This window comes from Eumetopias jubatus, unplaced genomic scaffold (assembly GCF_037043125.1).
Source record: "Eumetopias jubatus isolate StellerSeaLion01/CBP00866 unplaced genomic scaffold, mEumJub1_p1.0 scaffold_10, whole genome shotgun sequence".
NCBI lineage: Eukaryota > Metazoa > Chordata > Mammalia > Carnivora > Otariidae > Eumetopias > Eumetopias jubatus.
Genome location: NW_028274816.1, coordinates 126,544,166 through 126,565,136, shown reverse-complemented (window position 1 = coordinate 126,565,136; position 20,971 = coordinate 126,544,166). Strand labels below are relative to the sequence as shown.

The 20,971-nt window shown below is 52.6% G+C and overlaps 1 protein-coding gene across 3 annotated transcripts in view; it reads right to left on the bottom strand.

Annotated features, from left to right (window-relative positions):
• Window positions 1–20,971, bottom strand: part of ABR (ABR activator of RhoGEF and GTPase) — a 174,574-nt gene that overhangs the window by 114,694 nt on the left and 38,909 nt on the right. The window contains exon 1 of one of the 3 annotated variants that reach the window (XM_028109313.2): window positions 16,511–16,596. The exons of the other annotated variants lie outside the window; for them this stretch is intronic. Coding sequence (XP_027965114.1) covers window positions 16,511–16,571 — 61 coding nt within the window. The 5' untranslated portion in view covers window positions 16,572–16,596. Of the gene's footprint in view, window positions 1–16,510; window positions 16,597–20,971 lie in introns of those variants that run through there. 3 annotated transcript variants of the gene reach the window in all.

Genomic DNA, 20,971 nt, shown 5'->3' with positions numbered 1-20,971 from the left:
CTGAATTTTGTTCAGAATCCAGGGAACCTGGAACTTGCAGGAAATGAGCAGGGACCCTTCACTCTGTGCCACAGACCCATGGCTGTCTAGCAAAGTGCATGGACCCTTTTCTGAAGAATGCTTTGAAATGCATAAAGTACACAGGACTGCCAGGGCAATCAGTTACTCTGAAATGCTATGCTAGCCATGGGGACTCTGGTGAGTCCAAGAGAATGAACCGATCAGTGCCTGTGCACAGTAAGGACTCGGTATAAGTCAGCAATGGTTACTGTCCATATTAGGAGTTGCTTCCATGGCCTTGAGACTGGGTCAATGAGGCTAAGGAGAGAGACTGGGGACCCACACCTTGGAGCCTGGGGACCACCGTAGGGCCTGGATTCAGCGGAAGGAGGAGGGATGCTACCCCTGAACTGCAGGCCCCTGTGAGTGATGGCACCCCCAGGGAGGGGGCTGCTGTCCGGAGAGAATAGGTCCCTTAGGACTGAGAGGAGAGGGACCCACAGCAGGTCTTGCCTGGAAGACAGGAAGGCTGGCTCTATTGCAAAGCCCAAACATGGCTAGGAACAGAGCCCTGAGGGCCTGTGTGCACAGTGCCTGTGGTCTCGTGTATTGCGGAAAGTGACACTCAACAGGTGCACCTATGGGCCCAGCATCTCCATGCATCATGTAACCGAATTTCATCATATGTCAGCACCATATGTAGGAATCATACCGCGAGTTCACAGATGAGGAAACCAAGGGTTAGAGATGTAACTACGTCACAGAACCCACATTCACATCCAAGGCTCTCGGGTTCTAAGGAGAACCGTCAGTGCAGACTAACAATCATGCATTCACGTGTTCATTCACTCATTCACTCAACAAATCCTCAGTTATATGAAAGCCTCCCAGGGTGGGACACTTAGCCAGTGGAGACACTGTCACTTGATGGAGTTGTTGTTCTTGACCCTTTCAGCCTCTAGGGAGTGCTGCTGACAAGTGCTCTGGCCAAGAGAAGTGGGCAGGCGGCAGCCAGCCCTCACTACCTGCTAGAGAACCCTGCAGACCCCCAGCCCATGGACACCACAAAGGCTGAGATCCTCAGCTCCCATCTTGGGCCTTTCAGAAAGCCCTACCCCTCTGGAAGTTAAATCTTTCCTACTGGGTCAAGGTCGCCTGTCTTCTAACCTACCCACCCCCTCAAGGCTGGCTAATAGTAACAACAGCAACCAAGCTCCTCTGAACCCCAAACCGGCCCAAGGAGGTACTTTCACTGCAGAGAGGCTCATTGACAACTTGCCCAATGCCACACGAACATTTTAAACAGGGCTCTGGGATTCAGATCCAGGCTTTTGCAATTTTGCAACTGCTGTCTCCTTTACCCACATATCCTTTGGAGATTAGAGGACCCCCAGCAGAAATGAGAATGTGGAAGCCTCATTTCACAGGGGGTACCCAGTGGGTGCTTATTAATGACAACAATCACCCTTTACTCTGGTATAAAGCAGTATGATGAACACATGTCGTCATCATTCATTGCCTTCGCTGATTTTTCCGTGACCTCACAACATACACGGGGCAGGTTTTATAGCCCTCACTCCGCAGGTGGGGAAAGATTCAGAGAGAATGATTTTACCAGGACACAGGCTAGTGTCTTGGAGTATGCCCCTCCAGGTCCATTCTCCCTGCTTCTCCACTCGGGTTTCTGCCCCAGAGAAATCAGAGGAAGGGAGGGAATGAGGGGGGGATTCCTCTCCCCGGCCCCTCCCTGTGGGCCACCCAGGCTGTGCGCTTCCCCTGAAGGCTGCAGCTCCTGCCAAGCCTCACACGTGGCCTCTGTGCCTCCAGGTGTGGGAACCAGACCCTCCCCTCACCCTGCTCACGTTTTGGTCACAGTCCCATTTAAGCTCTCCCCAAACTCCCCAGCCTGAGTGCATGCACCACCTGTTTCCTGCTGGACCCTGATGGATGCAGCAGTAAGTAACTCGTTGGGGACTCTGGTCTCCAGATGGCTGAGCGGGTCTCTCAGAACCTGCCAGCAAACACTTACTGAACAGTCCCTTGGGGACCTGGGGGGCGGAGACTCGGAGAAAAGGAAGAAGATGGCAGAGAACTGGAAGGAACTAGTAGCAGGGAGAGCAGACAAAGCGCTTGGTCTCAGATTTCTTTGAATTAACTGGAGTTAACCTTTGGAAAATGAGGAAAGACCACAACACTGAGAAACTGGGCCTGGGGGAGGCACGTGGTGGAAAAAGAGGTGGGGGAGACTTGGATCTGGGCTTCTGGCCAAACAGAGCCACTAATGCTCCCTATGCGAGCGTTCTGGAAACTGGTCTCTAGTCACAAGCTGGGACAGGGCCCGGGGCAGACAAGCTGGGATAGCAGCGGGCACCTCCACACTGTGCTCCCAGGATGCGCTGGGGTGAGGACGGGTGGGTGCGTGATGGCCTGGAGAGGGAAGCTGTGGGCCCCTGATCCTCGCCCTGTCGGAAACAGCCAGCTGGAGAAGGGGAGCTGCCACCTGTTGGTTTCCAGATCCTCTTTCCTTGGCACAAGCATCCAGGGTTGGTGCTGGGACATGGGGCTCTGAGGGGTCTCTGTCATGCCCTGGCCTCCAGCCTCACCTCTGCCGGGAGCACACAGTTGGGCTGGGTGCCCAGACCCGAGGCGACAAAGAAGAGCAAAGACGGAAAGCTCTTCTCAGGGGGTAGGGCAGTGGAACATGGATTTTCTCCCTTCTATTTTCAGGCATTTTTCTCATCTTCAATAACTGCATGCAATCCTTTTATAAAGAGAAAAAATTCTATCCTGGAGAATCATGAAGATTTTCAAGGAGAAGGAAGATATCACATTGTGACACAATTATTTGTGAATTAATAAATCTGAAAAGGACCTGGAATTAGGATTTACAGGCATGGAGCTCAGACAGGTCTGGAGCCCAGGCCAGTTAGGGACACTCACTTTCTACAACCTCTCAGCAAATACACAAAGACGCACAGTGTATCTTGTACCTGGTGACAGGCTGGCATGTGGCCAGTGTCTCCCCAACATTCAAGGGGGTGGTGGGCAGGTGGGTATAGACCCTAGTGTGAGCCCCTCACGCCTGCCCGAACCATCTCTCCATCCAGAGATCTCCGGAGAAACCATGAAGTCACACCTCCCTCTGGGAGCAGGCTGTGTTATCACCTGCTCTGTGAAACCATCCCTGGAGGTTTCCATGTCCTTGACCTTAAAGAAACTTTACATCTTTAACTGTGGCAGTTGGTAGGCAAGATGTAGCACTCACATCCTGCTAAAGAGCAAGAACACAGGGGTCCCACTGCATGGATTCATATCCCAGCTCATCACTTACTAGCTATCTGTCTTTGAGCAAGTTACTTGTCTATTTTGTGTATCTGTGTTCTCATTTGTAAAGTGGAGATAAGTGTCTTCTGCATAGGACTGTTGTCGAGAAGAAGAGAATGTATATACATCAAGTGCTTAGAATAATGTAGGACACATAGCAAGTGCTAGGTAAGTGATAGCTTTTATCACTGGCATTTCCCCATGTATCATATCATTATTCTTTTGTGTCAAGTCTATAAAAACAGTCTCAATATTTCTGTGTCAAATCCACAGAAGCTTCTCATCAGCTTAGCCTCTAGGAGTCAGGAGAGGAGGAGGGGCGACCAGGGGGTAGGAGGTCCTGAGGAGGGCTGCAGGCAGCCAGGGCGGCACCCCCAGCCCTTCCGGAAGCTGCCCCTGCCTGGAGCTGGAACCTGGAGGCAAAAAGCCCAGGGGAAAACTCCGGAAGCACCACACCAAAGGAAACCCCTCCCCAAGTCCTGAAATATTTCCACAGCCCAGAGAGAAACTTTTAAAGTGACAGCAACCCTAAGAATACTGACAGGAGGGCCAGGCTGGCCTCTTAGCGTCCAGGGCATGACCACAGCGCCCCGGCAGCCCTGGCCCAGGCCACGAGGCCCCCTCCCCAGAGCTCGCACAGATGGCTCCGGGCCTCCAAAGAGCGCCCCCACGCCTTCCCAGGGAGGGGCTCCATCCCTGCCCTCCTGGACTCCAAGGCAGGTTTCACTTCGGTCATTCTCAACTCTATTTTTACTCAAAGTGGCAACAAACAATGAATGTTCGAAGCAGGACAATTAAGTCACCTGATTCCAAGGCCAGGGACCACAGCTGACCTTTACTGGGATCAGGGACAGGGAAGGGTTCTAGAAACCTCTCGGGGACTTCTCTCCAGGGCTAGAAGCTTAGGTCCAGAGCCCACTCCCCAGGCAATGACTTCCCAAGGAAGTGACATTCAGCCTCATCCTCATCTAGTTAAGAAAGGCCAACGAGTGCTCCTCTAGGCAAAGGAACAGCCTGTGCAGAAAATACCAAACTATGACTGCGCATGGTGTGTCTGAGGAACTGTGAAAATTCAGTTTGCCTGGAGGGTCAGGAGCGTGGTAGGGAGCACCAGGAGGTTAGGCTGCAGGTGGGCTGGAGACAGTGTCTGAAAAGGCTCCCATGCCATGCTAAGGAGTTTAGATTTTATCCTGTAGAAAGGACGGAGGTGGGAAGGCACTAGACTGGCAAGTGACTGAATCACATCGTCCAGAAGGGCTTGGAGGAGTCTAGGTCCTTCCTACCCAGAGCATCACCTGAGGGCTTACTAGAAATGCCAAATGGGGGGCGCCTGGGTGGCTCAGTTGGCTAAGCGTCTGCCTTCAGCTCAGGTCATGATTTCAGGGTCCTGGGATCAAGGCCCACATTGGGCTCCCTTGCTCACTGAGGAGTCTGCTTCTCCCTCTCCCTTGGCTCCTCCCCCTGCTTATGCCCGCTTGTTCTCTCTCAAATAATAATATCTTTTTTAAAAAATGCCAAATGGGAGGCCCTGCCCTAGACTTGCTGGATCAGAATCTCTATTTTCACAAGATGCCCCCACTGATTAATATGCCCTGAGCTGAGTGAAGCCCTGAGTTACGGGTGGGGCCGAGAGAGGGTCACCGGCTTGGTCTCGCCAAGATCCTTCTCTGAGTGCCCTTCTGCCCTCCTCAGGCCCAGCTCTAGTGCCTCCTTGCATCTCCCCTGCACCACGATTCTCTTAGACGGCCCTTGGACGATGGACCTGGACCCCCGCAGAACACTCTCTTCCTACCCTCTCCACCAATCACAAAGCATTTCCAAGCTCCCATATGTGCAAGGGCACAGCTGGGTGTGCAGGAAAGGGAGAAGCACGCAGCGGGTAAGAGCCAGTCCCCAAACTGGCCGGGGCGTGCAGAGGAGTTTCTCAAACACACAGTTCTCGTTCAGAGGGCCCTGACACTTGGACCCTTCTGGTGAACACTGCAGGCTGGGGCATCCACACAGATCTGGGTTTGTTTGTTTGTTTGTTTGTTTGTTTCAGATCTGGGTTTAGAGCTCAGCTCAGCCCTTTATAGGAAAGCTGTTTAATGTCTCTAGAATCTTAAAAAAAAAAAGTTTCCTCATCTATAAAACTGGATAAAAATAGTTGGGACCTCCACAGGAGGTTGAAGATGAAATGGAACATTGTTTGTAAAGTGCTTAAGGAAAGTGTCTGACACTCTATAAACGGCAGCCTTTGTTATTCGTCTTCATGCCGCTAAGGAGTTTAGAGCCTGGCAGAGAAGAAACGACAACAGCCTGGACAAGCTATATGGGTAAACACCACAAAACGATAGGTATGTCAGTGCCGCACGATGGGGCCCGGAGCAGGCAGGGCTCTGAGCTGGGGCCCTCACTGAGGCGAGCACTATCATCAGGCATGGGGGGCTTCCTGGAGTTGGCGGGAGCCCAGCTGAGGCTTGAGGGTGGATGGGAGTTCAGCAGAGCACAGAGGTTGGCTGCGGGATGCTGGGAAACCTGAATGGATAGTGTGAGGATCCCCCAGCATGGGGGAGCTTGAAGGCAGTTTGGATCTCATGTGGAAATAAAATGCCCCACGGAAGGTTTCTGGACAAAGGAGTGGCAGATGGAAGTGGGTTTATCATAGCTACGGCCACGTGGGACGAGGGTGGCATCAGGAGGCATCAGAGAAGGGGCCCGCGGGTGCTCAGGCGGCTGCTGCCAGGGCCTGGCTATGGTGGTGGTGATCAGCCAAGACAGGGCGCCCAGGCCAGAAACGGCCTCTCAGACATCAAATTTGTGTCCCATTCTTCCTTTCCAGGGAGCGGGAGACAGTACCTGCTCCTGCTTCTGGTCTCTAAAGGTTCTACACCCAAAGATGGCACACAGCACCCATGGACACATCGAGGTAGGCACCATCCAGGCCCAAAAGGGGAACGTTTAGTCAGGAGCTGCCATGGGGTCTGCAAAGTGTCTGCCCACCTAAATCAGGGGGAAATGGTGCTTCCACACGGCTGAGTGGCACACCAGCTGGTCCTTCATTAACCCTCTCAATGATGCACCAGAAAATTAACAGCCAAGGCATTCTGCTCCATTAACACTGAAGTTGGCCCTTCAGGGGGAAAGGGGATGGGGAGGACACTGGTTTTGTCTAGACAGAGGCACTCAGAAAGGCAGATGCTTGAGCTTCTGCCACTCAGGGAGGAGGTGAACATCAAGGCCTGGTATGCCCCCTCCCCCCCCATTTGAGAAATCCCCAGCAAAGGCCAACCACAATGGCAGCTCTCTCTTCTCGTCCTTAGCCTGAGGGTAACAACCTTTCACAGGTTTTACTGTGAGGATTAAATGAGATCATGAATGTAAGAAAACTAGCTCAAGTCTGGTACCCATTAGATGTCCAATCAATTGCTTTGTTCTTTTTGTTTTTATTGAGAAGTGGGCTCAAAAGAGATGTAAGTCATGGGTTGCTTTTCATCTGGCTAGAATCCAGTTACAGAAGGGTCTGACTTGGTTCACGGTCTGCAGTCAGTCTCCTAGGGATGGGAATAAAGGACCCTGAGCTCTGCTCCCCAAACTGTGGTCCCTAGACCTCCAGTAGCATTGACATTACCTGGGAGCTTGCTAGAATGCAGAACCCTGGGCCTCAGACCTACTGAATGAGAATCTGCATCTTAACAAGATCCCTAGGTGATTCAAATGCACGACAGAGTTTGAGACTCTGCTCTACTATGTTTGTTCCTAAGAGAAAACCATCTTTTCTCCTCTCCTCTCCCACCACAGGAAATATAGGACCCAGGACTCTGGGTAGATAGAAGTAGAGAATGCCAACAAAAAAGTGCCCTTTGATTAGCATGTGTTTGCTAGCCACACTGCATTAAAGCACACTCAAGCACATGTTGAGAAAATTATTCCCTTCTTGATTCCTTTCAATCTCCCTGTTACTGAAGAAGAAAGACTCTGTTTGATGCTAGTATGTCTTTAACATCTCTCTATTCTTCTGTTCCTTTTGCTTTAAACAAGGACACAGGAGGCTCAGACCTAGATCCTTCCAAGGGCAACAGTGTATAATTAGAATTAATATATTGTTTAGTTTTTAGTGCATTTATTTGTAAGGTAACTTTTGGTTTATTGCAAGTGGTATGGATTTTCCACTAGTTCCCTTTCCTCTAAGTAAGTTATATTTTAAACAATGAATCAAACTGAAGAAAAACATTAAGTCCATAGAAACAGAATTGTGGGAATCTGGCAAAAATCACAACAAAGGTATATAAATCACTACAGTTCGGTAAGTTATTATTCCTTACAGTTCATAAAAGCCCTTTTGAGATCATCTTGCCCACTGTTTTCATACTGTAGGTCATGAAATCAATGTAGTAGGTCATGACCAGCACTTTCTTTGCTTTGAATGCAACAGAATGGCATGGAATAGAAGGGCATAAAAATATAAGTGCATTGCAAACGTTATAGAAAGGGTAAGTACTGTCCAGTGAAAAACTTTTATTTTACTTTGTGTATGTACTGGCTTATAACATAAAATATATGTATTATGTTTAGATTGTAAGAGTTAGCAGGTCACTCATCTAGCCCAGTCTCCCTTTGGTAGGTGTCCCCAGCCACTACTAAGTTAATTCCAGTGGTGAGGAGCTGACTCCTTTGGCCACACCCTGGAGGTCCCCACCTTAGCTCTCTGGCTCCTCTCTCACGACACAGAGCTGACACTAGTAGCTACAGCAGCAGGTGATAAAACGGGCACGCCCCAGCCCTGCTCAGGTGAGGGAGGGCTTGGGCAGCTTGCACTGAGGCAGTGTTTCAACCTGCACAGAAAGAATTGTGGAGAAGCACTAGAGGGAAGCCATGTCCTTTTGGGAGGGGCAGGATCCCCATCACCAGGAAGTGCTCTCCCGGCCCTCTCAATTCTTGGGCTTGGGCAGCCCCATTTCAACAGTCTTCCCTGAGTGGCATCTCTTCCCTTGAAAGGCTAGGGGGAAGGGCAGGAAGAACAAGAAGAACAGGAGAAAGGTGGGGGTGAGGAGACAGGGTGGGGGAAGGGGGTATCCAGAGGTTGGACCTGGTCAAGGCTGAGCCTCTGGTCTGGCTGCATCCTGGAACCACAGGGAGGGCAGTAGCAACTAAAGCCTTAGGGGCAACTGAAATTCTTTATTTGTCCCTCTACAAACAGAGGAGCCCGGGGTTGGGGGGGGGGGAAGGGGAGGGTCATGGGTCCCTATACCCAACCAAACAGGGATTCCTAAAAATACCTGCAGACTCATGAAGGAAGTAAGCTGACAGTGAAATTTGGGGCAGGGAAGGGAAAGGAAGAGAATGGTGTTGTGGAGTACCCCTTCCCTTGTCCCCACTTACAGCTTCAGGTTCTCAGCTCAGGGCAGGCAATCCTTTGTTTTATCACATCCAGAACACTTACCACACACAGTCTGCAACAGCCTTGGAAGAGGGGTCTGCTAGGATGCAAGCTGCAGCAGACTGACCCCTTGGCAGGGGACTCTGGGCTCTGGGGCCCTGGGGGTATGAGGAGAGGGGCTGGCAGGTCTGCACAGAACCACCCCATCATTAGCATGCTGCACATAGGTGAGTTCAAACGCAGAGGCTGGATCTGCAGCCCAACTGGCCCTGGGCTTCGGCAAAGGACCTTGGTGTGCAGTGGCCTGATTTAGGGCTGAGGGCCCTTTATTCTCCTTTGGAAACTGTGGAGATGAATTTTAAAAGGCCGAAGAGTGAGGCCAGCACACCTAGGCTCTGCCAAGTCCCCCCCTGCTCCAGTCCCCATCTTCTTGCCTCTGCCCTTGCTCTGCTCTAGAAACTGGCACTAGCTGTACCTCATCTCTACCCCCAAAGTCTATTTTCTCTCTTTCCCTTAAAGCTCTTTGTTGTTGTTTTTGTTAACCATCAGTGTTCCTTGTCAATGATCCCAGGGAGAAGGTAATGCTGAGATATGGGCTCCAAGCGGCCATGGGGAGATCTCCTTGGGATCATTCCTTCGGAAGAGGTAGTCCAGTTGGTAGGCACTTACAGGCCCCCTGGAGGCTGAGAGCCACCTGAACACCACGGGGGAGCCAAGACAGTTTTTACAGTTGTCATTTTAGCTAGAGAGGCGAACAGATCAAGCAACTTCCATGAACTACCAGCTGCCAAGGGGCCTTCACTGGCACTGCTGTGAAAGGCAAGGAGTGTGGGAGAAAGCAGGGGTTTAGAATCCAGCCAACCTTGTGCTCAAAGCCTGGCTTGTCCTCTAGCTCTAGAACCTTGTCTGAGCCTGTTTCCTCTCTATAAAATAGAGATAATAACTCCTGCCTCATAAAGTAGGGCCCGATGAGGACTGGTGACAACACAGGGTTAATGCCTAAGACCGTGTTGACACATTGTAGGTACTCCACAGTATTGGCTATAATCATGATTGCTGTTGGAAGGCTCCACAGAGAGTCAGGGCAATCTGAAATCTGATCCAGTTCAAACTGGAGACCTTTGACAATAACCTAACCTCTCACGGCCTCTGTTCTCTCGTCTTAGGATAATGTAGGGGAAGTATGTAGCACAGCACATCACCTGGCACATAGTGGGACTGGTTATATGTCATGTCCATTCTTCCCAGACCAAATGGAAAACCTAATTTCTACAAACTCAGCAGGACTGATGAGCTTTCTTTTCTTTTCTTTTTTAAAGATTCTATTTATTTGAAAGAGAGAGCATGAGCAGGGGGTAGAGAGGCAGAGAGAGAAGGAGAAGCAGGCTCCCCTCTGAGCAGGGAGCCCGACGTGGGGCTCAATCCCAGGACCCTGGGCTCATGACCCAAGCCGAAGGCAGATGCTTAACCAACTGAGCCACTGGGTGTCCCAAGCTTTCTTTTCATTGGGCCCGGTGAGAGACGCAAGGGTGAGGTTTCTATGTACCTTTGTGGAACCCAGACACATTTCCCAAAGAGGTCCCCACTGTACAACTCCAAGGTGTGCCATCATATGGAACACACTGCCACTCTGACCCCAAAACTCTCAGAAAAGCGTTTTTTCTCCTAAAATTTCACCTTCAAGGGAGAAACTCAATCACAAAGATGGCCCCTAGGCTCTTTAGGCCCAGAGTAACTTGCAGCCGAACAGGGTGACCACAAGTGAGGAAATCAATTGTTGCTGTGGAACTAGATGTCTCCCAGGTAAGGAAATAACTGGGCTTAATTACACAACATCTTTGGTCTCCATAATCTTGATCCATTAAACCCTTGCTGCTGGGTTTGAGGTAATGCCCAGGAGGAAGGGGTTAGCCCATCACACTAATAGTATCAACCCTTCAATCCCATAAAGGTAATTATGGCCACATCCTTTCCCAACAGCCCTGAGTAAACCCACAGATCCCTTGTCAATATGGGGCTTTTCTAGGCAGCACCAGCTCCGCCAACACACAAGAGAGGCCAACCGCCAGGTCGCCCGGAGTGACAAGGACTCTGAGCTCCATCAGCACTGGTCCACCCAAGGCCTTCTAGCCACCCAACCCTTTCTGGAGACCTTCCTCATCTGAGGCAAAATGCCTGACCACATCTTCCAGGTCTACCTGTGGTCTAGAGGGATATGTAGGCATCAGAAGTGAGGGTGGAGAGAAATGGCACCTGACCAATTAGGTCACTGCAGAGCCCACTCCATCTGCCCCATCTCCTGAAGACCACACTGACCGTAGTTTCTATATGGCTAGTAAACCATATTCATTTTTCATTCTGGTGTGTGGTGGGGAAGGAAGGGCAGAAGAGAAGACAGGAAAAAAGTGTAGGTGAAGAAAACTGAGTGAGAGGCCCAAATAAGGTCTGAATCTGGGGACAGAGAACATTATTCTTCATCCAGTCAGTCATGGTACCAGTTGGCCTCATCTTGAAGGGCTCTTTGCCAAATGCCTTGGGCAGGAGGTTGGATTGGGCATCTATCCCCAATCCCCATATGGGGGCGTTTCCATAGTCTGCCTATTACTCTGATTTGTTTCTTCCCATTTACAGTGTCTGGACAGGTTCTCCCCAAGCTTCAGGAACAAGCAGAACACTCCCACTACTAGTCAGGAGTATCCATGGCTCCAACTGACCCTATCTTGCCCAAAGAAATGCAAACTAAGGCACAGCAAGGCCACAAATCAAAATCAGTCTCTCCTATCCTGCTCTGGAGACAGGTAAGCTGCAAGCCTCTTTCCTACTGGTACTCAGTGGAAAGTGCTAAGACCCTGTAGGTAGAAAGTGATGGGTACTGGAGCCCCATGGACTGCCTCCACCTACCACAGCCAGGGGCCTGGCAGAGGCAAACAAGGATGGACGTGGAGTTGACCGTGAAGCTGCCTAGTTCCCAGCTTGCCCTCAAAGGGCTCAAGCTGAGCCAAATAGCTGCAGTACCAACCCTGGCAGGGAAGTCTTCCAACTGCACAATCACAAGCCCTAGCAACACGTGGGACTCCCTTGGGGGGTCTCCAACTCCAGTACAAACTACTACAATTACCAAATCCACACCGCTGGAAACTTGTGAATGGGCCAATGAATGGGTTTCTGGGATTTCTGGTGGAGTAAGGAGTTAAAGGAGCCAAGAACCCAGGAGTTTTCTTTTCCCTCCCATACTCATGCTACCAAAAATCACTGAAGGCTTATTACGCATGAGGAGCTGGCCTAGGCACCACCTAAGAACTGGGTCCAGCACTCTGCACCTGCCATCCCCTCACCCCCTTTGCAGCCCCTTTCCACTCATCAGCAAGCCTCTCACGGACCCCTGTTCGTGTTGAGGACCATGACGAGCTGAGCAACAGTACCACAGCACTCCTCACCTTCAAAGCACCTTATACACATTAATGAATCCACGTGGCATCTACGAGAGATATCACAGCCTCACATTACAGAGGAGTATGTACAGGGTACCCAGGAGCCAGACCACACCTCAGAGAACAGCCCAAGTCTTCCATCCCACCTGCAAGAGTGAGGCAGAATGGGTTTTCTTGCTATTCCCCTGTCTTCTACCCACTTAGCTAATTCTTCACAAATGTTCCTGTCATTTCTTCTGTTTTCCAAAGAACAGCAACAATCACAGTAACAAAAAATGTTCTCCAAGTAGATGATTTCATTCTGCCAGCCCCACCTCTGAGACTCCAGCAGCCATGACAATAATGGACTAGTGTCAACAAGAAGGAATAAATCCTGGGGCTTTTCAGAGGATAAGAAAGCATCCATCTGCAGGTGTTCACTAGCATATCTGGGGTGGTCTGATGTGGCCTGGGTGAGACAGCTGCTCTGATCAGACCCACAGTCTGTCAGGCCAGTAGCCTGCTCCTTGGTGTGGCTAATACAGGAGTAAGATGGGAAACTGAGGCTGGTTCATGATGATCTGGAAACGGGTTGGTATGCCCACAGCCCCAAATGCTTTCTGGGCTCTTGGATAAGGTACTGAGTCTACAAGTCTACAAAGGAAATATCACAAGTGACTGAAATAGCCCTTGGAAATGTTGCCTGGGGTAAAAGAAGAAAGACTTTCCATTTGAAGAGGTGCCAAATCATTGCCTGCCTGGGGCACATCCATGTCTCAGTTCAGCTCTGGAGGGTGGTATCTACTCAGAGGGGCAGGCTCAGACCACCCCCCATTTTGTTATTCCACAGAACTTAATTTATTTCCTTATTTTTTTAAAAAGATTTTATTTATTTATTTGACAGAGAGAGACACAGTGAGAGAGGGAACACAAGCAGGGGGAGTGGGAGAGGGAGAAGCAGGCTTCCCACTGAGCAAGGAGCCCGATGCGGGGCTCGATCCCAGGACCCCGGGGCCATGACCTGAGCCAAAGGCAGATGCTTAATGACGGAGCCACCCAGGCGCCCCTCCACAGAACTTAATTTAATCCAATCTAATCCCATGGTATAGAAGAAAACCAAGAGAGAGCGGTAAGTGCTCAGTGGAGAAGGTGATGAGAGAAAGACACGGAGAAGATAAAAGGAAGAACGCAGCCCTACAGAAAGAATCACGCCAGCTCTGGGGAGAGAGTCGAGGCAAGGCCCTGAGGGGCAAAGCTGACATTACTACATTAACGTAGGAAAATGAGTGGTACAGAGACAAGAAGAGGGGTGTCTGGAAGCCTCATGTGGCAGCCACTCTGGCTTGTTGGGAGCGAAGGCCCTGCTCCAATCAGCCCCATATCACACTGGTAGCTGGGAGTCAACCCATCTCCTGGAGTCGGACAAATCCTATCACGGCAGCCCTTCAGGACTTCTACCATAAGGGAAAAAGGGGCTCTGCTGTCTACCTCTTATCAAACGACCATCAGCCTACAATGAAAATGTGCACACTCCTCCTGGCATTGATGCTGAAGCCAGGAAGAATGAGCTGACAACTCCAAAGGCAAGAAGTAATTCAGAGGAGGGGTCGGTTGGCAGTCTGGCACCTTAGGAGTAGAGAATCACCAACCTCAGTGAGTTCAGAGCCTCAAATGCCCCCACTGTGGCTCCAGGACCAGCCCCCAGTTCCTGCAAGAGGCACATGGACAGCTTGGGCTCAGAATCATTAGGCCACTTATCCTGCTGGACCATTTCAGGAAGAATCCTGCGAAAACAGAGGACCAAAAAGACAGATGCCCATCCCTTCCCCCACCCATTCCATGACATCCCGAGGCCTTGGGTAAGCTCAGATACATCTAGGTGGTGCTCAGAGTCTCCCTCACCAACGTAGGGTATGATCTGAATTCTAGCTTTGTCACTTACCAGTTATGTGACTTTGGATAATGATTTGAGCTTACCACACCTCTCTTCCTGCAAAATGGAGATCAGACTACGTGTCTTGCACAGTTGTGCAGTCTGGACAGGATGGCCAGAGAGAGACTAGCACAGTGCCTGGCATGTCCACGCTCCTCAGAATATGCTATTATCACTGTTACCTGGAGCAGCACTTAGGAAGGGCCTCTGTCATGGGGTCAGTCACATCTCTAAAACAGACACGGGCTACCCTGTGCCTTGGGGACATCCCCTTTACAATTCCTGTTGGATTTAGCTTTTGTGGGGGCCTTGCCACCCCAGGATTGTGAGCCTTGTAAGCAAACAGCTTTCTGAGAGGCAGAGGAACTTCCTCTGGGAACCACAAAACCGTGCTGCCAGGCAAATGACAGCCCGGGTATTTGTTTTAATTTAGGCTCTTGTCAAGAGGAAACTTCATGGCTAACAGCCCAAACATGACTGCACAGCACCTCCCCAGGAAGCCTCATTCTATGGCTCTCAAATAAGCCATTTTGAGGAGGGCGGCAGGGACTCCTCACACTGCTGCCAAGTCAGTGCCTCCCCCCAACCCCCAGCCAGGCTGCCCCAGGAGCCCAGGGGCTAGGGCAGCAAGCAGCACGGCAAACAGCTCAGATGCCAGCCTACTTCAGTCAGGGCTGGTTAACAGGCACCCCCAGAGAAGGCCTCAAGTCTAATTCCCTCTCCAGGTCCCACCTTCCTCTGGTCAGAAATGTTCAAGGAGACCTCAGACAACTTCCCTGCTCCAAGAGGTGGGGGGAGGGAGAGGTAGGAAAACTTGGAAATAATTAGGTTGAGGAGTCTTCGTCAGGGCAATAGAGAAAAAGCCAGAGACAGATTTCCATAGGATTCTATGCTTTGAGAAATACAGAAATCACTACTGGGTTTTGCAAAGGGCCAGAAATATTTGGGAACATAAGTAGCATGTGAATATGAGGCATTGTTTTTACTGTTATTTGCAGGAGTGCAGCTAAGAGGTCACTAATCCTTCCTTTGGGTCAGGAGCTGATCTGCAGCCGGCCTCTGAACAGATGTGTGCCCCCATTCACGCAGACACGTGTACACACACGCCACACAGTCACAGGCCCTGACCTTCACCCAAAGATGCTGGCCTCCGCCGGGTGGGGGGAAGGAGCAGATGGAGTGGCTGGGCTCAGTGGAAGACTGACACCCAGGGGATCTGGCTTTGCCTCTTTGATGTTGAAAAACCAAAGCAGAATGAACCATCACAAGGAGAGCTCCTGGGGCGGGAGTGGGGGGGGGGGGCGGAGAGGAAGGAAATAAGGATGGAGGGGGAGGAGGAAGGAGAAGGTAGAGGGAATGATAGGGACCCAGGGGCAGAGGCCAGATGCTGAGGAGCCTCCAAGGCAAGGCCTTGGGGTTCAAGGCACCATCCTTGTCCATTCCTCTCTTCCCCCATATAACTGTCACCAAGAAATTTGAAAACAGGTTAACCCTTAAAAATGTCCTTGTCCCATGGCATCCAGTGTCCAGAAACCGAACTTGGCACCATCTGCCTCCCAAACCCCTGCCCCCTGCCTCAGGACTCTGGGCTAGGAGACACAGCAAGAGAGTGGGAGGGTCCCACCGAAGTGCTCAGAGAGGCAAAATCCCCTTCTTCAGGGGCCAGCAGGACCCTCTTTCTACCTCACTGAAAGCTTCCGGGAAGGTGCTTCAAGGGAGAGGTGGAGAGAAGTGCAGAGCTTTAGTCACCTCAGCAAGGCAAGGGTGTAAGGTGGGGGCGCTCACCGCTCCGCAAGAGCCCCCAGAATGTACGAGTGATCAGTTACACATCCCCAGCGGCAGTGCAAGAGCAATCACATGATCGAGGCAGATTTGGGAGCGAGGGGGTGGAGAAGCCGAGGTGTTTTTTTTTTTTCTTTTTTGGGGGGTGGTGAAGGTGGGGGTGGTGATGAGGCTGGCAGGAAAGACTGCTGAGCCGTAGCTTTCCAGCTCCTTCAATGCAGATACCCCCCGCGGAGCTGCACCTACAGTCCCTTCCACCCGACCCCACCTCCACCCCAAAACACACAACGGCCCCAGGATGTCCCTGAGGTGACAAACTCAGGCGCCAAGGACTTTGCCAAAATGGCCTTTCTGCTTCAGCGCGGACAGAAGGAGCAGTCAGCGGGAAGCGGAGGGAGCACCCTACAAGGGCTCTCCTTCCTGAGGGCTGGGGAGTGCTCAGTTACACAACAGGTGGGAAAGGGGTGACACAGCTCTCCTGGTCCTGTTGGGACACTGGCCCCCCACCCGCGCTCAGTCCGCTCTGGGGACCCCATCTGTGGCCGATCTCTCCCCCCACCTCCCGGCCCCCTGACGCCTGGCCGGCAGCCCCCGGCCCCGCGCGGGGCTCCCCATACAAGCCGGGCAGATCCGGGCCCTGGGGGCCGTCGGGGCTCCGAGGCCCGTTCCCGCCCTGCCTCCCCGGCCCGAGAGCACACGTACTGCTGTAGAGGGTGTCGATCCAGGAGAGACGCGGCAGGCCCCGGTGGCTGAGCGGCTCCATGCCCGCGGCTCGGCGCGGCGGCTGTGGCTCCGTCAAATCGGAAACCCGACCCTCATCGCACAACAAAGGAGGGAGGGCGCGGGCGGCGGGCGGGCGGGCCGGCGGGGAGCCGGGATGGGCGGCCAGCCCCGGAGGCCGAAGTTGCCTGGCGCGGGGTGGAGGCGGGGGGAGGCAGGGAAACAGGTAGCAGGGAGGAGCGAGCCGGAGCTGCCCGGAGAGGAGCGGAGGACGGGCGAGGGCAGGCAAGCGCCCCCGGCCACTGCGGCCCCGGCGAGCCCCGCTGCGGAACCCCGAGTGGCTGCCCCGCAGCTCGCCCGCAGACTAGCAACTTCCCCCGGGGCTGCGCGGCGGCCAGGGGCGGGGGGGCGGGGACCGCGACCAATCGGAGCGAGGCTCCCGCGTCCCCTCCCCCGCCACAGCACGCCTCCAGACCCGGTCGGGGGGTGTGGGGAGCAGCCCCAGTCCCCTCGGACGCCGGGGCGAGAGGGGCTCCAGCCCGTGACGGAGAAGTGGTCCCGCGGGGGGTCTCCGGGCTGCGGCGCAGGTCCAGGCTCCTCTTCCTCCCCTCGCTGGGCTCAGCCGAATTCTGGCAACCCGCAGACTAAGTGCCGCGGGGAGACCTATGGGCCCCGCAGGGGTGACATCACCTGCCACCCCAGGATCTCAAAGCGCAGTTTTTGGGGCCGGTACCGCCGTCAAGCCCCTCCCCTAGGCAAGCCTGGGGGGGAGCGGCCCTGACGGGGTTAAGGTCCTGCCGCCGGAGGAAAGCCTTGGCCGCCGGGACAGTCTTTCCTTCTCAACCTTACCAACCTCATCTGTTTAAACACCCTTGCCCTGAAAGCGGGGCAGTTCTGCCCTACACACCAGAGGGTGGCGGCTGGAGAAAGGCACGGGGCTGGGGGGTCGAGGAGGGGCAATGGAGGACAAACTGGAGACAGGAGAGACTCCAGGATCTTCACTGGGTTCCCCAGGAGACTTCTTTGGGGATCCACAGTCCCCGCAGCCCAGAAGGCATACCTTGCATGCGTAATCACATATAAGTTGAGGGAAGTCTGGGGTCAAGATGCCTCTGCGAACAGAACCTTTAGAAATAAAACTCCTGGTAAGACCTCCCAAGAGCAGTGAAGAGGTTGTTGGGAGGGGGCTTTATGCCTGTCTCCTGGGATCCGAGGCAACTTTGCTGCAGATTTGGTCCTGTAGGCCTCCTCTGGCCAAAGGGCTCTGAAGGGCCCTGGAATGAGGGGCCTCCGGCTAGGGGGGGCAAGGGCAGGAGGTGCTGAAGCTCCTCTCCTGAACCCAAGAGAAGAGAAGCAGAAGCCTTCCCGGGACTCAGAAGCCTCTCCTGAGCTCTGCTGGGACCCACCCACATGGGGGCAGGGCTCCTCATCCTTCCAAACAACCACAGATCCAGTTCTTGAGGAAAGGAGCAGACCCTCACCCATAATGCTGAAAGGAAGCCTGCACCCAGCCCCTGCAGCTGCTTGGGTAGAGGCCTCCAACTCACAGTAGGTCAGGTGAGCCCCTGGGAGGTGCAGGGGAAGGATGTGGAAAGCCTCCACAGGTGGCTACCGTGGGTGTTTTTCAACTGTGAGGTAACACTGGCCCCTCCCCGCATCCACTCCCCTCTCCCCCATCCCAACTCTCTGGGCTCAGACTCTGGCTCTGTCTCTTTGGCCCCTCCCTGCTCAGCTGTCACCCTCCCACCATCCCTGACTTGCACACAAGACTGGGAGGACCAAGCAGGCACCTGGAGCTTGGCAGAGAGGGGGGGTGTGCATCTCCAATGAGATGCTCCAGAAATAGAGCCAGAATGGGAGAGGAAGCAAATGGGCTCTCAGAGGAACCAGAGGGAGGATGGTGAGGGTGGAGGAGCAGAGAGGGGCCCAGAGGCTCTCTTCTTCCCACGTGGAACTCTCAGAAGGCACGGAACCCAGAAGAAAGGTGGAAACAGGAGCGCAGCCCAGGAAGGCAGCAGCACTGCCCCCTCCCCAATAACCACCACCTCCATCAGGGCAGCCTGGACCCTCTCTGTATGCTGCAGGGATTTTCCTGATGGCCACATCCGGGCACTGACTGTGAGGAGGCCAGAGATGTATGTTTCTGCGTGAGACACATACATTTGCATACATTTTACATTTTTATCTACAAAGGCTTGAACATGCTATTTTCAGCATTTTCAAGCGAAAATGTTACAGTTGCTCTCCTTAGCATTGCCACTGTTTGCTTTTTTTCCCCTACATTCTGTCCAATCCCATCCTGGACCTCCCACTCCAGAACACAATATAGGGTCCAGGGAGAGAACAGTCTTGGAGGAACACTTGTAGTAATTAACGGAGGACGTCTGTGGTGCACCTGGCTTGGACCCCAGTGCTTTGCTTACAGGATCATTTCCCTGCGAACCTCACTGCCATCTCAGCTCCCTGCGTTTTCTAGATGAGAAAACGGAGGCACCGAGTAGCCCTCCCAGCCCTCCTCCATCTTCACACACCCGTCTCCCGAACACTCGTCCCAGGAAAGGGTAGTTATTTCAAGATGCCCTTGATGCCATTGCTGGTGGCTTCCAGTAGGTAGGTAACACCACACAGCCTGACTCTAATCTGGGCTTGGAGACAAGTGTGTGGGCCTTTGAGAACCAGGGTGATTTGAGACTGGAACAGAAGCCTCCAGATTCCTGGCACTGAGGGTGGGGAGGAGTTTGGGGAGATCCAATACCACATTCGAGGAAGGAAGGAGTTAAGGAATTATCCTCATCTGCATTTTGCCAAAGGTTAAGTGCTCTGCCAGCAACCCCAATCTCTTTGAGCAGGGGAGGGGCTCTCCTGTGGACAGACTGCCCTGATTCAGCTAAGTGCAGATCTGCCTTCGAACCCCAAGGCACTGAATCAGCACCCAACACATTTCATCCTCCAGGCCCACACTAACCATTCTCTGTCCAGGCTTTTGGGTGAACACTCTCTATCTTCACCAGCCATCCCTCTGGCCTGTGCACATAGGCCAGGCTTGATGACCACCTGCTCCTGCCTTACCACCACCCATTTAAGGGGGATTGAAGGGCCGGTTGCCTTGCCCGTAGCACTGGGCGTATGATGAGAGGCTGAGTGGGAAGGAGATATATCCCATTCTGAAGGTCAGTGGCCTTGCCCTTAATTCCCAGGTGTCTTCCTAGGAACAACTGACTCTTGCTTCTACCAGCCACTCAGCCAGATGGAAAAAGGGTAACTGTACTTACAACCAAAACTCAGTATCGCCACCTTTCTTCCCTCCTCACTGTTAGCAACCCAGTTCCACGGTGCACAAGAGGGAGGCTGGGGAGTCCCTGCTTCCTTGATCACCCGGAGGTCACGGAGGTCACAGCTGGTGAAAAGGATGTCCGTTCACCTCTCCCCATGCTGGGGCTGGCAGAGAGCACCACTGTGCAGAAGCTGGAGGTATAGGTGGGGGTGGAGGGCCTCCGCATTCAAATTAAAAAACAAAAAACAAAAAACAAACTATGATAGCCAAAAAACCAAGACTTTGTACCCTTCCTGCCAGATCTGTTCTTTAAAAGCTGGAACTGCATTTTTTTTTCCACCGGGGTATCCATAGCACTCAGCCCAGTGGATGACTGAGGCTCAGGCAGACTAAAGTGGCCATAATCACATTGTGCCCACAGACCAGCCGGACTCTCTGCCCAAAGCCCGATAGACTGGCATTCAACAATACAGGTTGAATTCGTAAAATGAATGACAGCTGACATTTGCCGAGTGCTTGTTAGGTGTGGGACACTGCTCTATGGGCTTCAGGTAGATTATCTCCCTTAATCCTCATAATAAGCTAACGAGATAGGTACTGCTCTTCTCTCCATTCCCCAGAAGCAGTCGGGCTAAGCATCGGCCAGCTACAGCCACTGGTGACACTTGGAAATGAACTGAGATGTGTATAATCTCTGTATTGGGCTGCAATGAGTGAAAAAATGAATGAACAGAATGAAGTTAAACTGAGGGAGAAAGACGCTGGAGCCACAGCAGGAATGCAAGGCAGTGTAATTCCAGAAACCCTGCCTCCCCCCCCCACCCCAATGATTAAGCAAAAGGAGAACTGGTTCTCAAAGCCACATTTACCACAACAGGGCAGATGACTCTGGACACAAGCTGGATGCAATCAATCCAGTGACCATTTCCTGAACTCCAGTCCCCACTGAACCCCACTGCTTCTATGCCTTGGGCCAATCTCTAGGCTTTCCCAGCTCAGTTTTCAAATTTGTAGGTGGGTACCCGCGTAGATCAGGTGGACGAATTCCAGGCTTCCTATCTGCCTTCGTAGACCATAAACTCTGCTTCCTAGCAGATCTTGTGGGGCCTGTTTCTGGTTCCTTGCTTCATTTCCTTTACCTTGGTATGGTGAAGTAGCATTTACTAAGT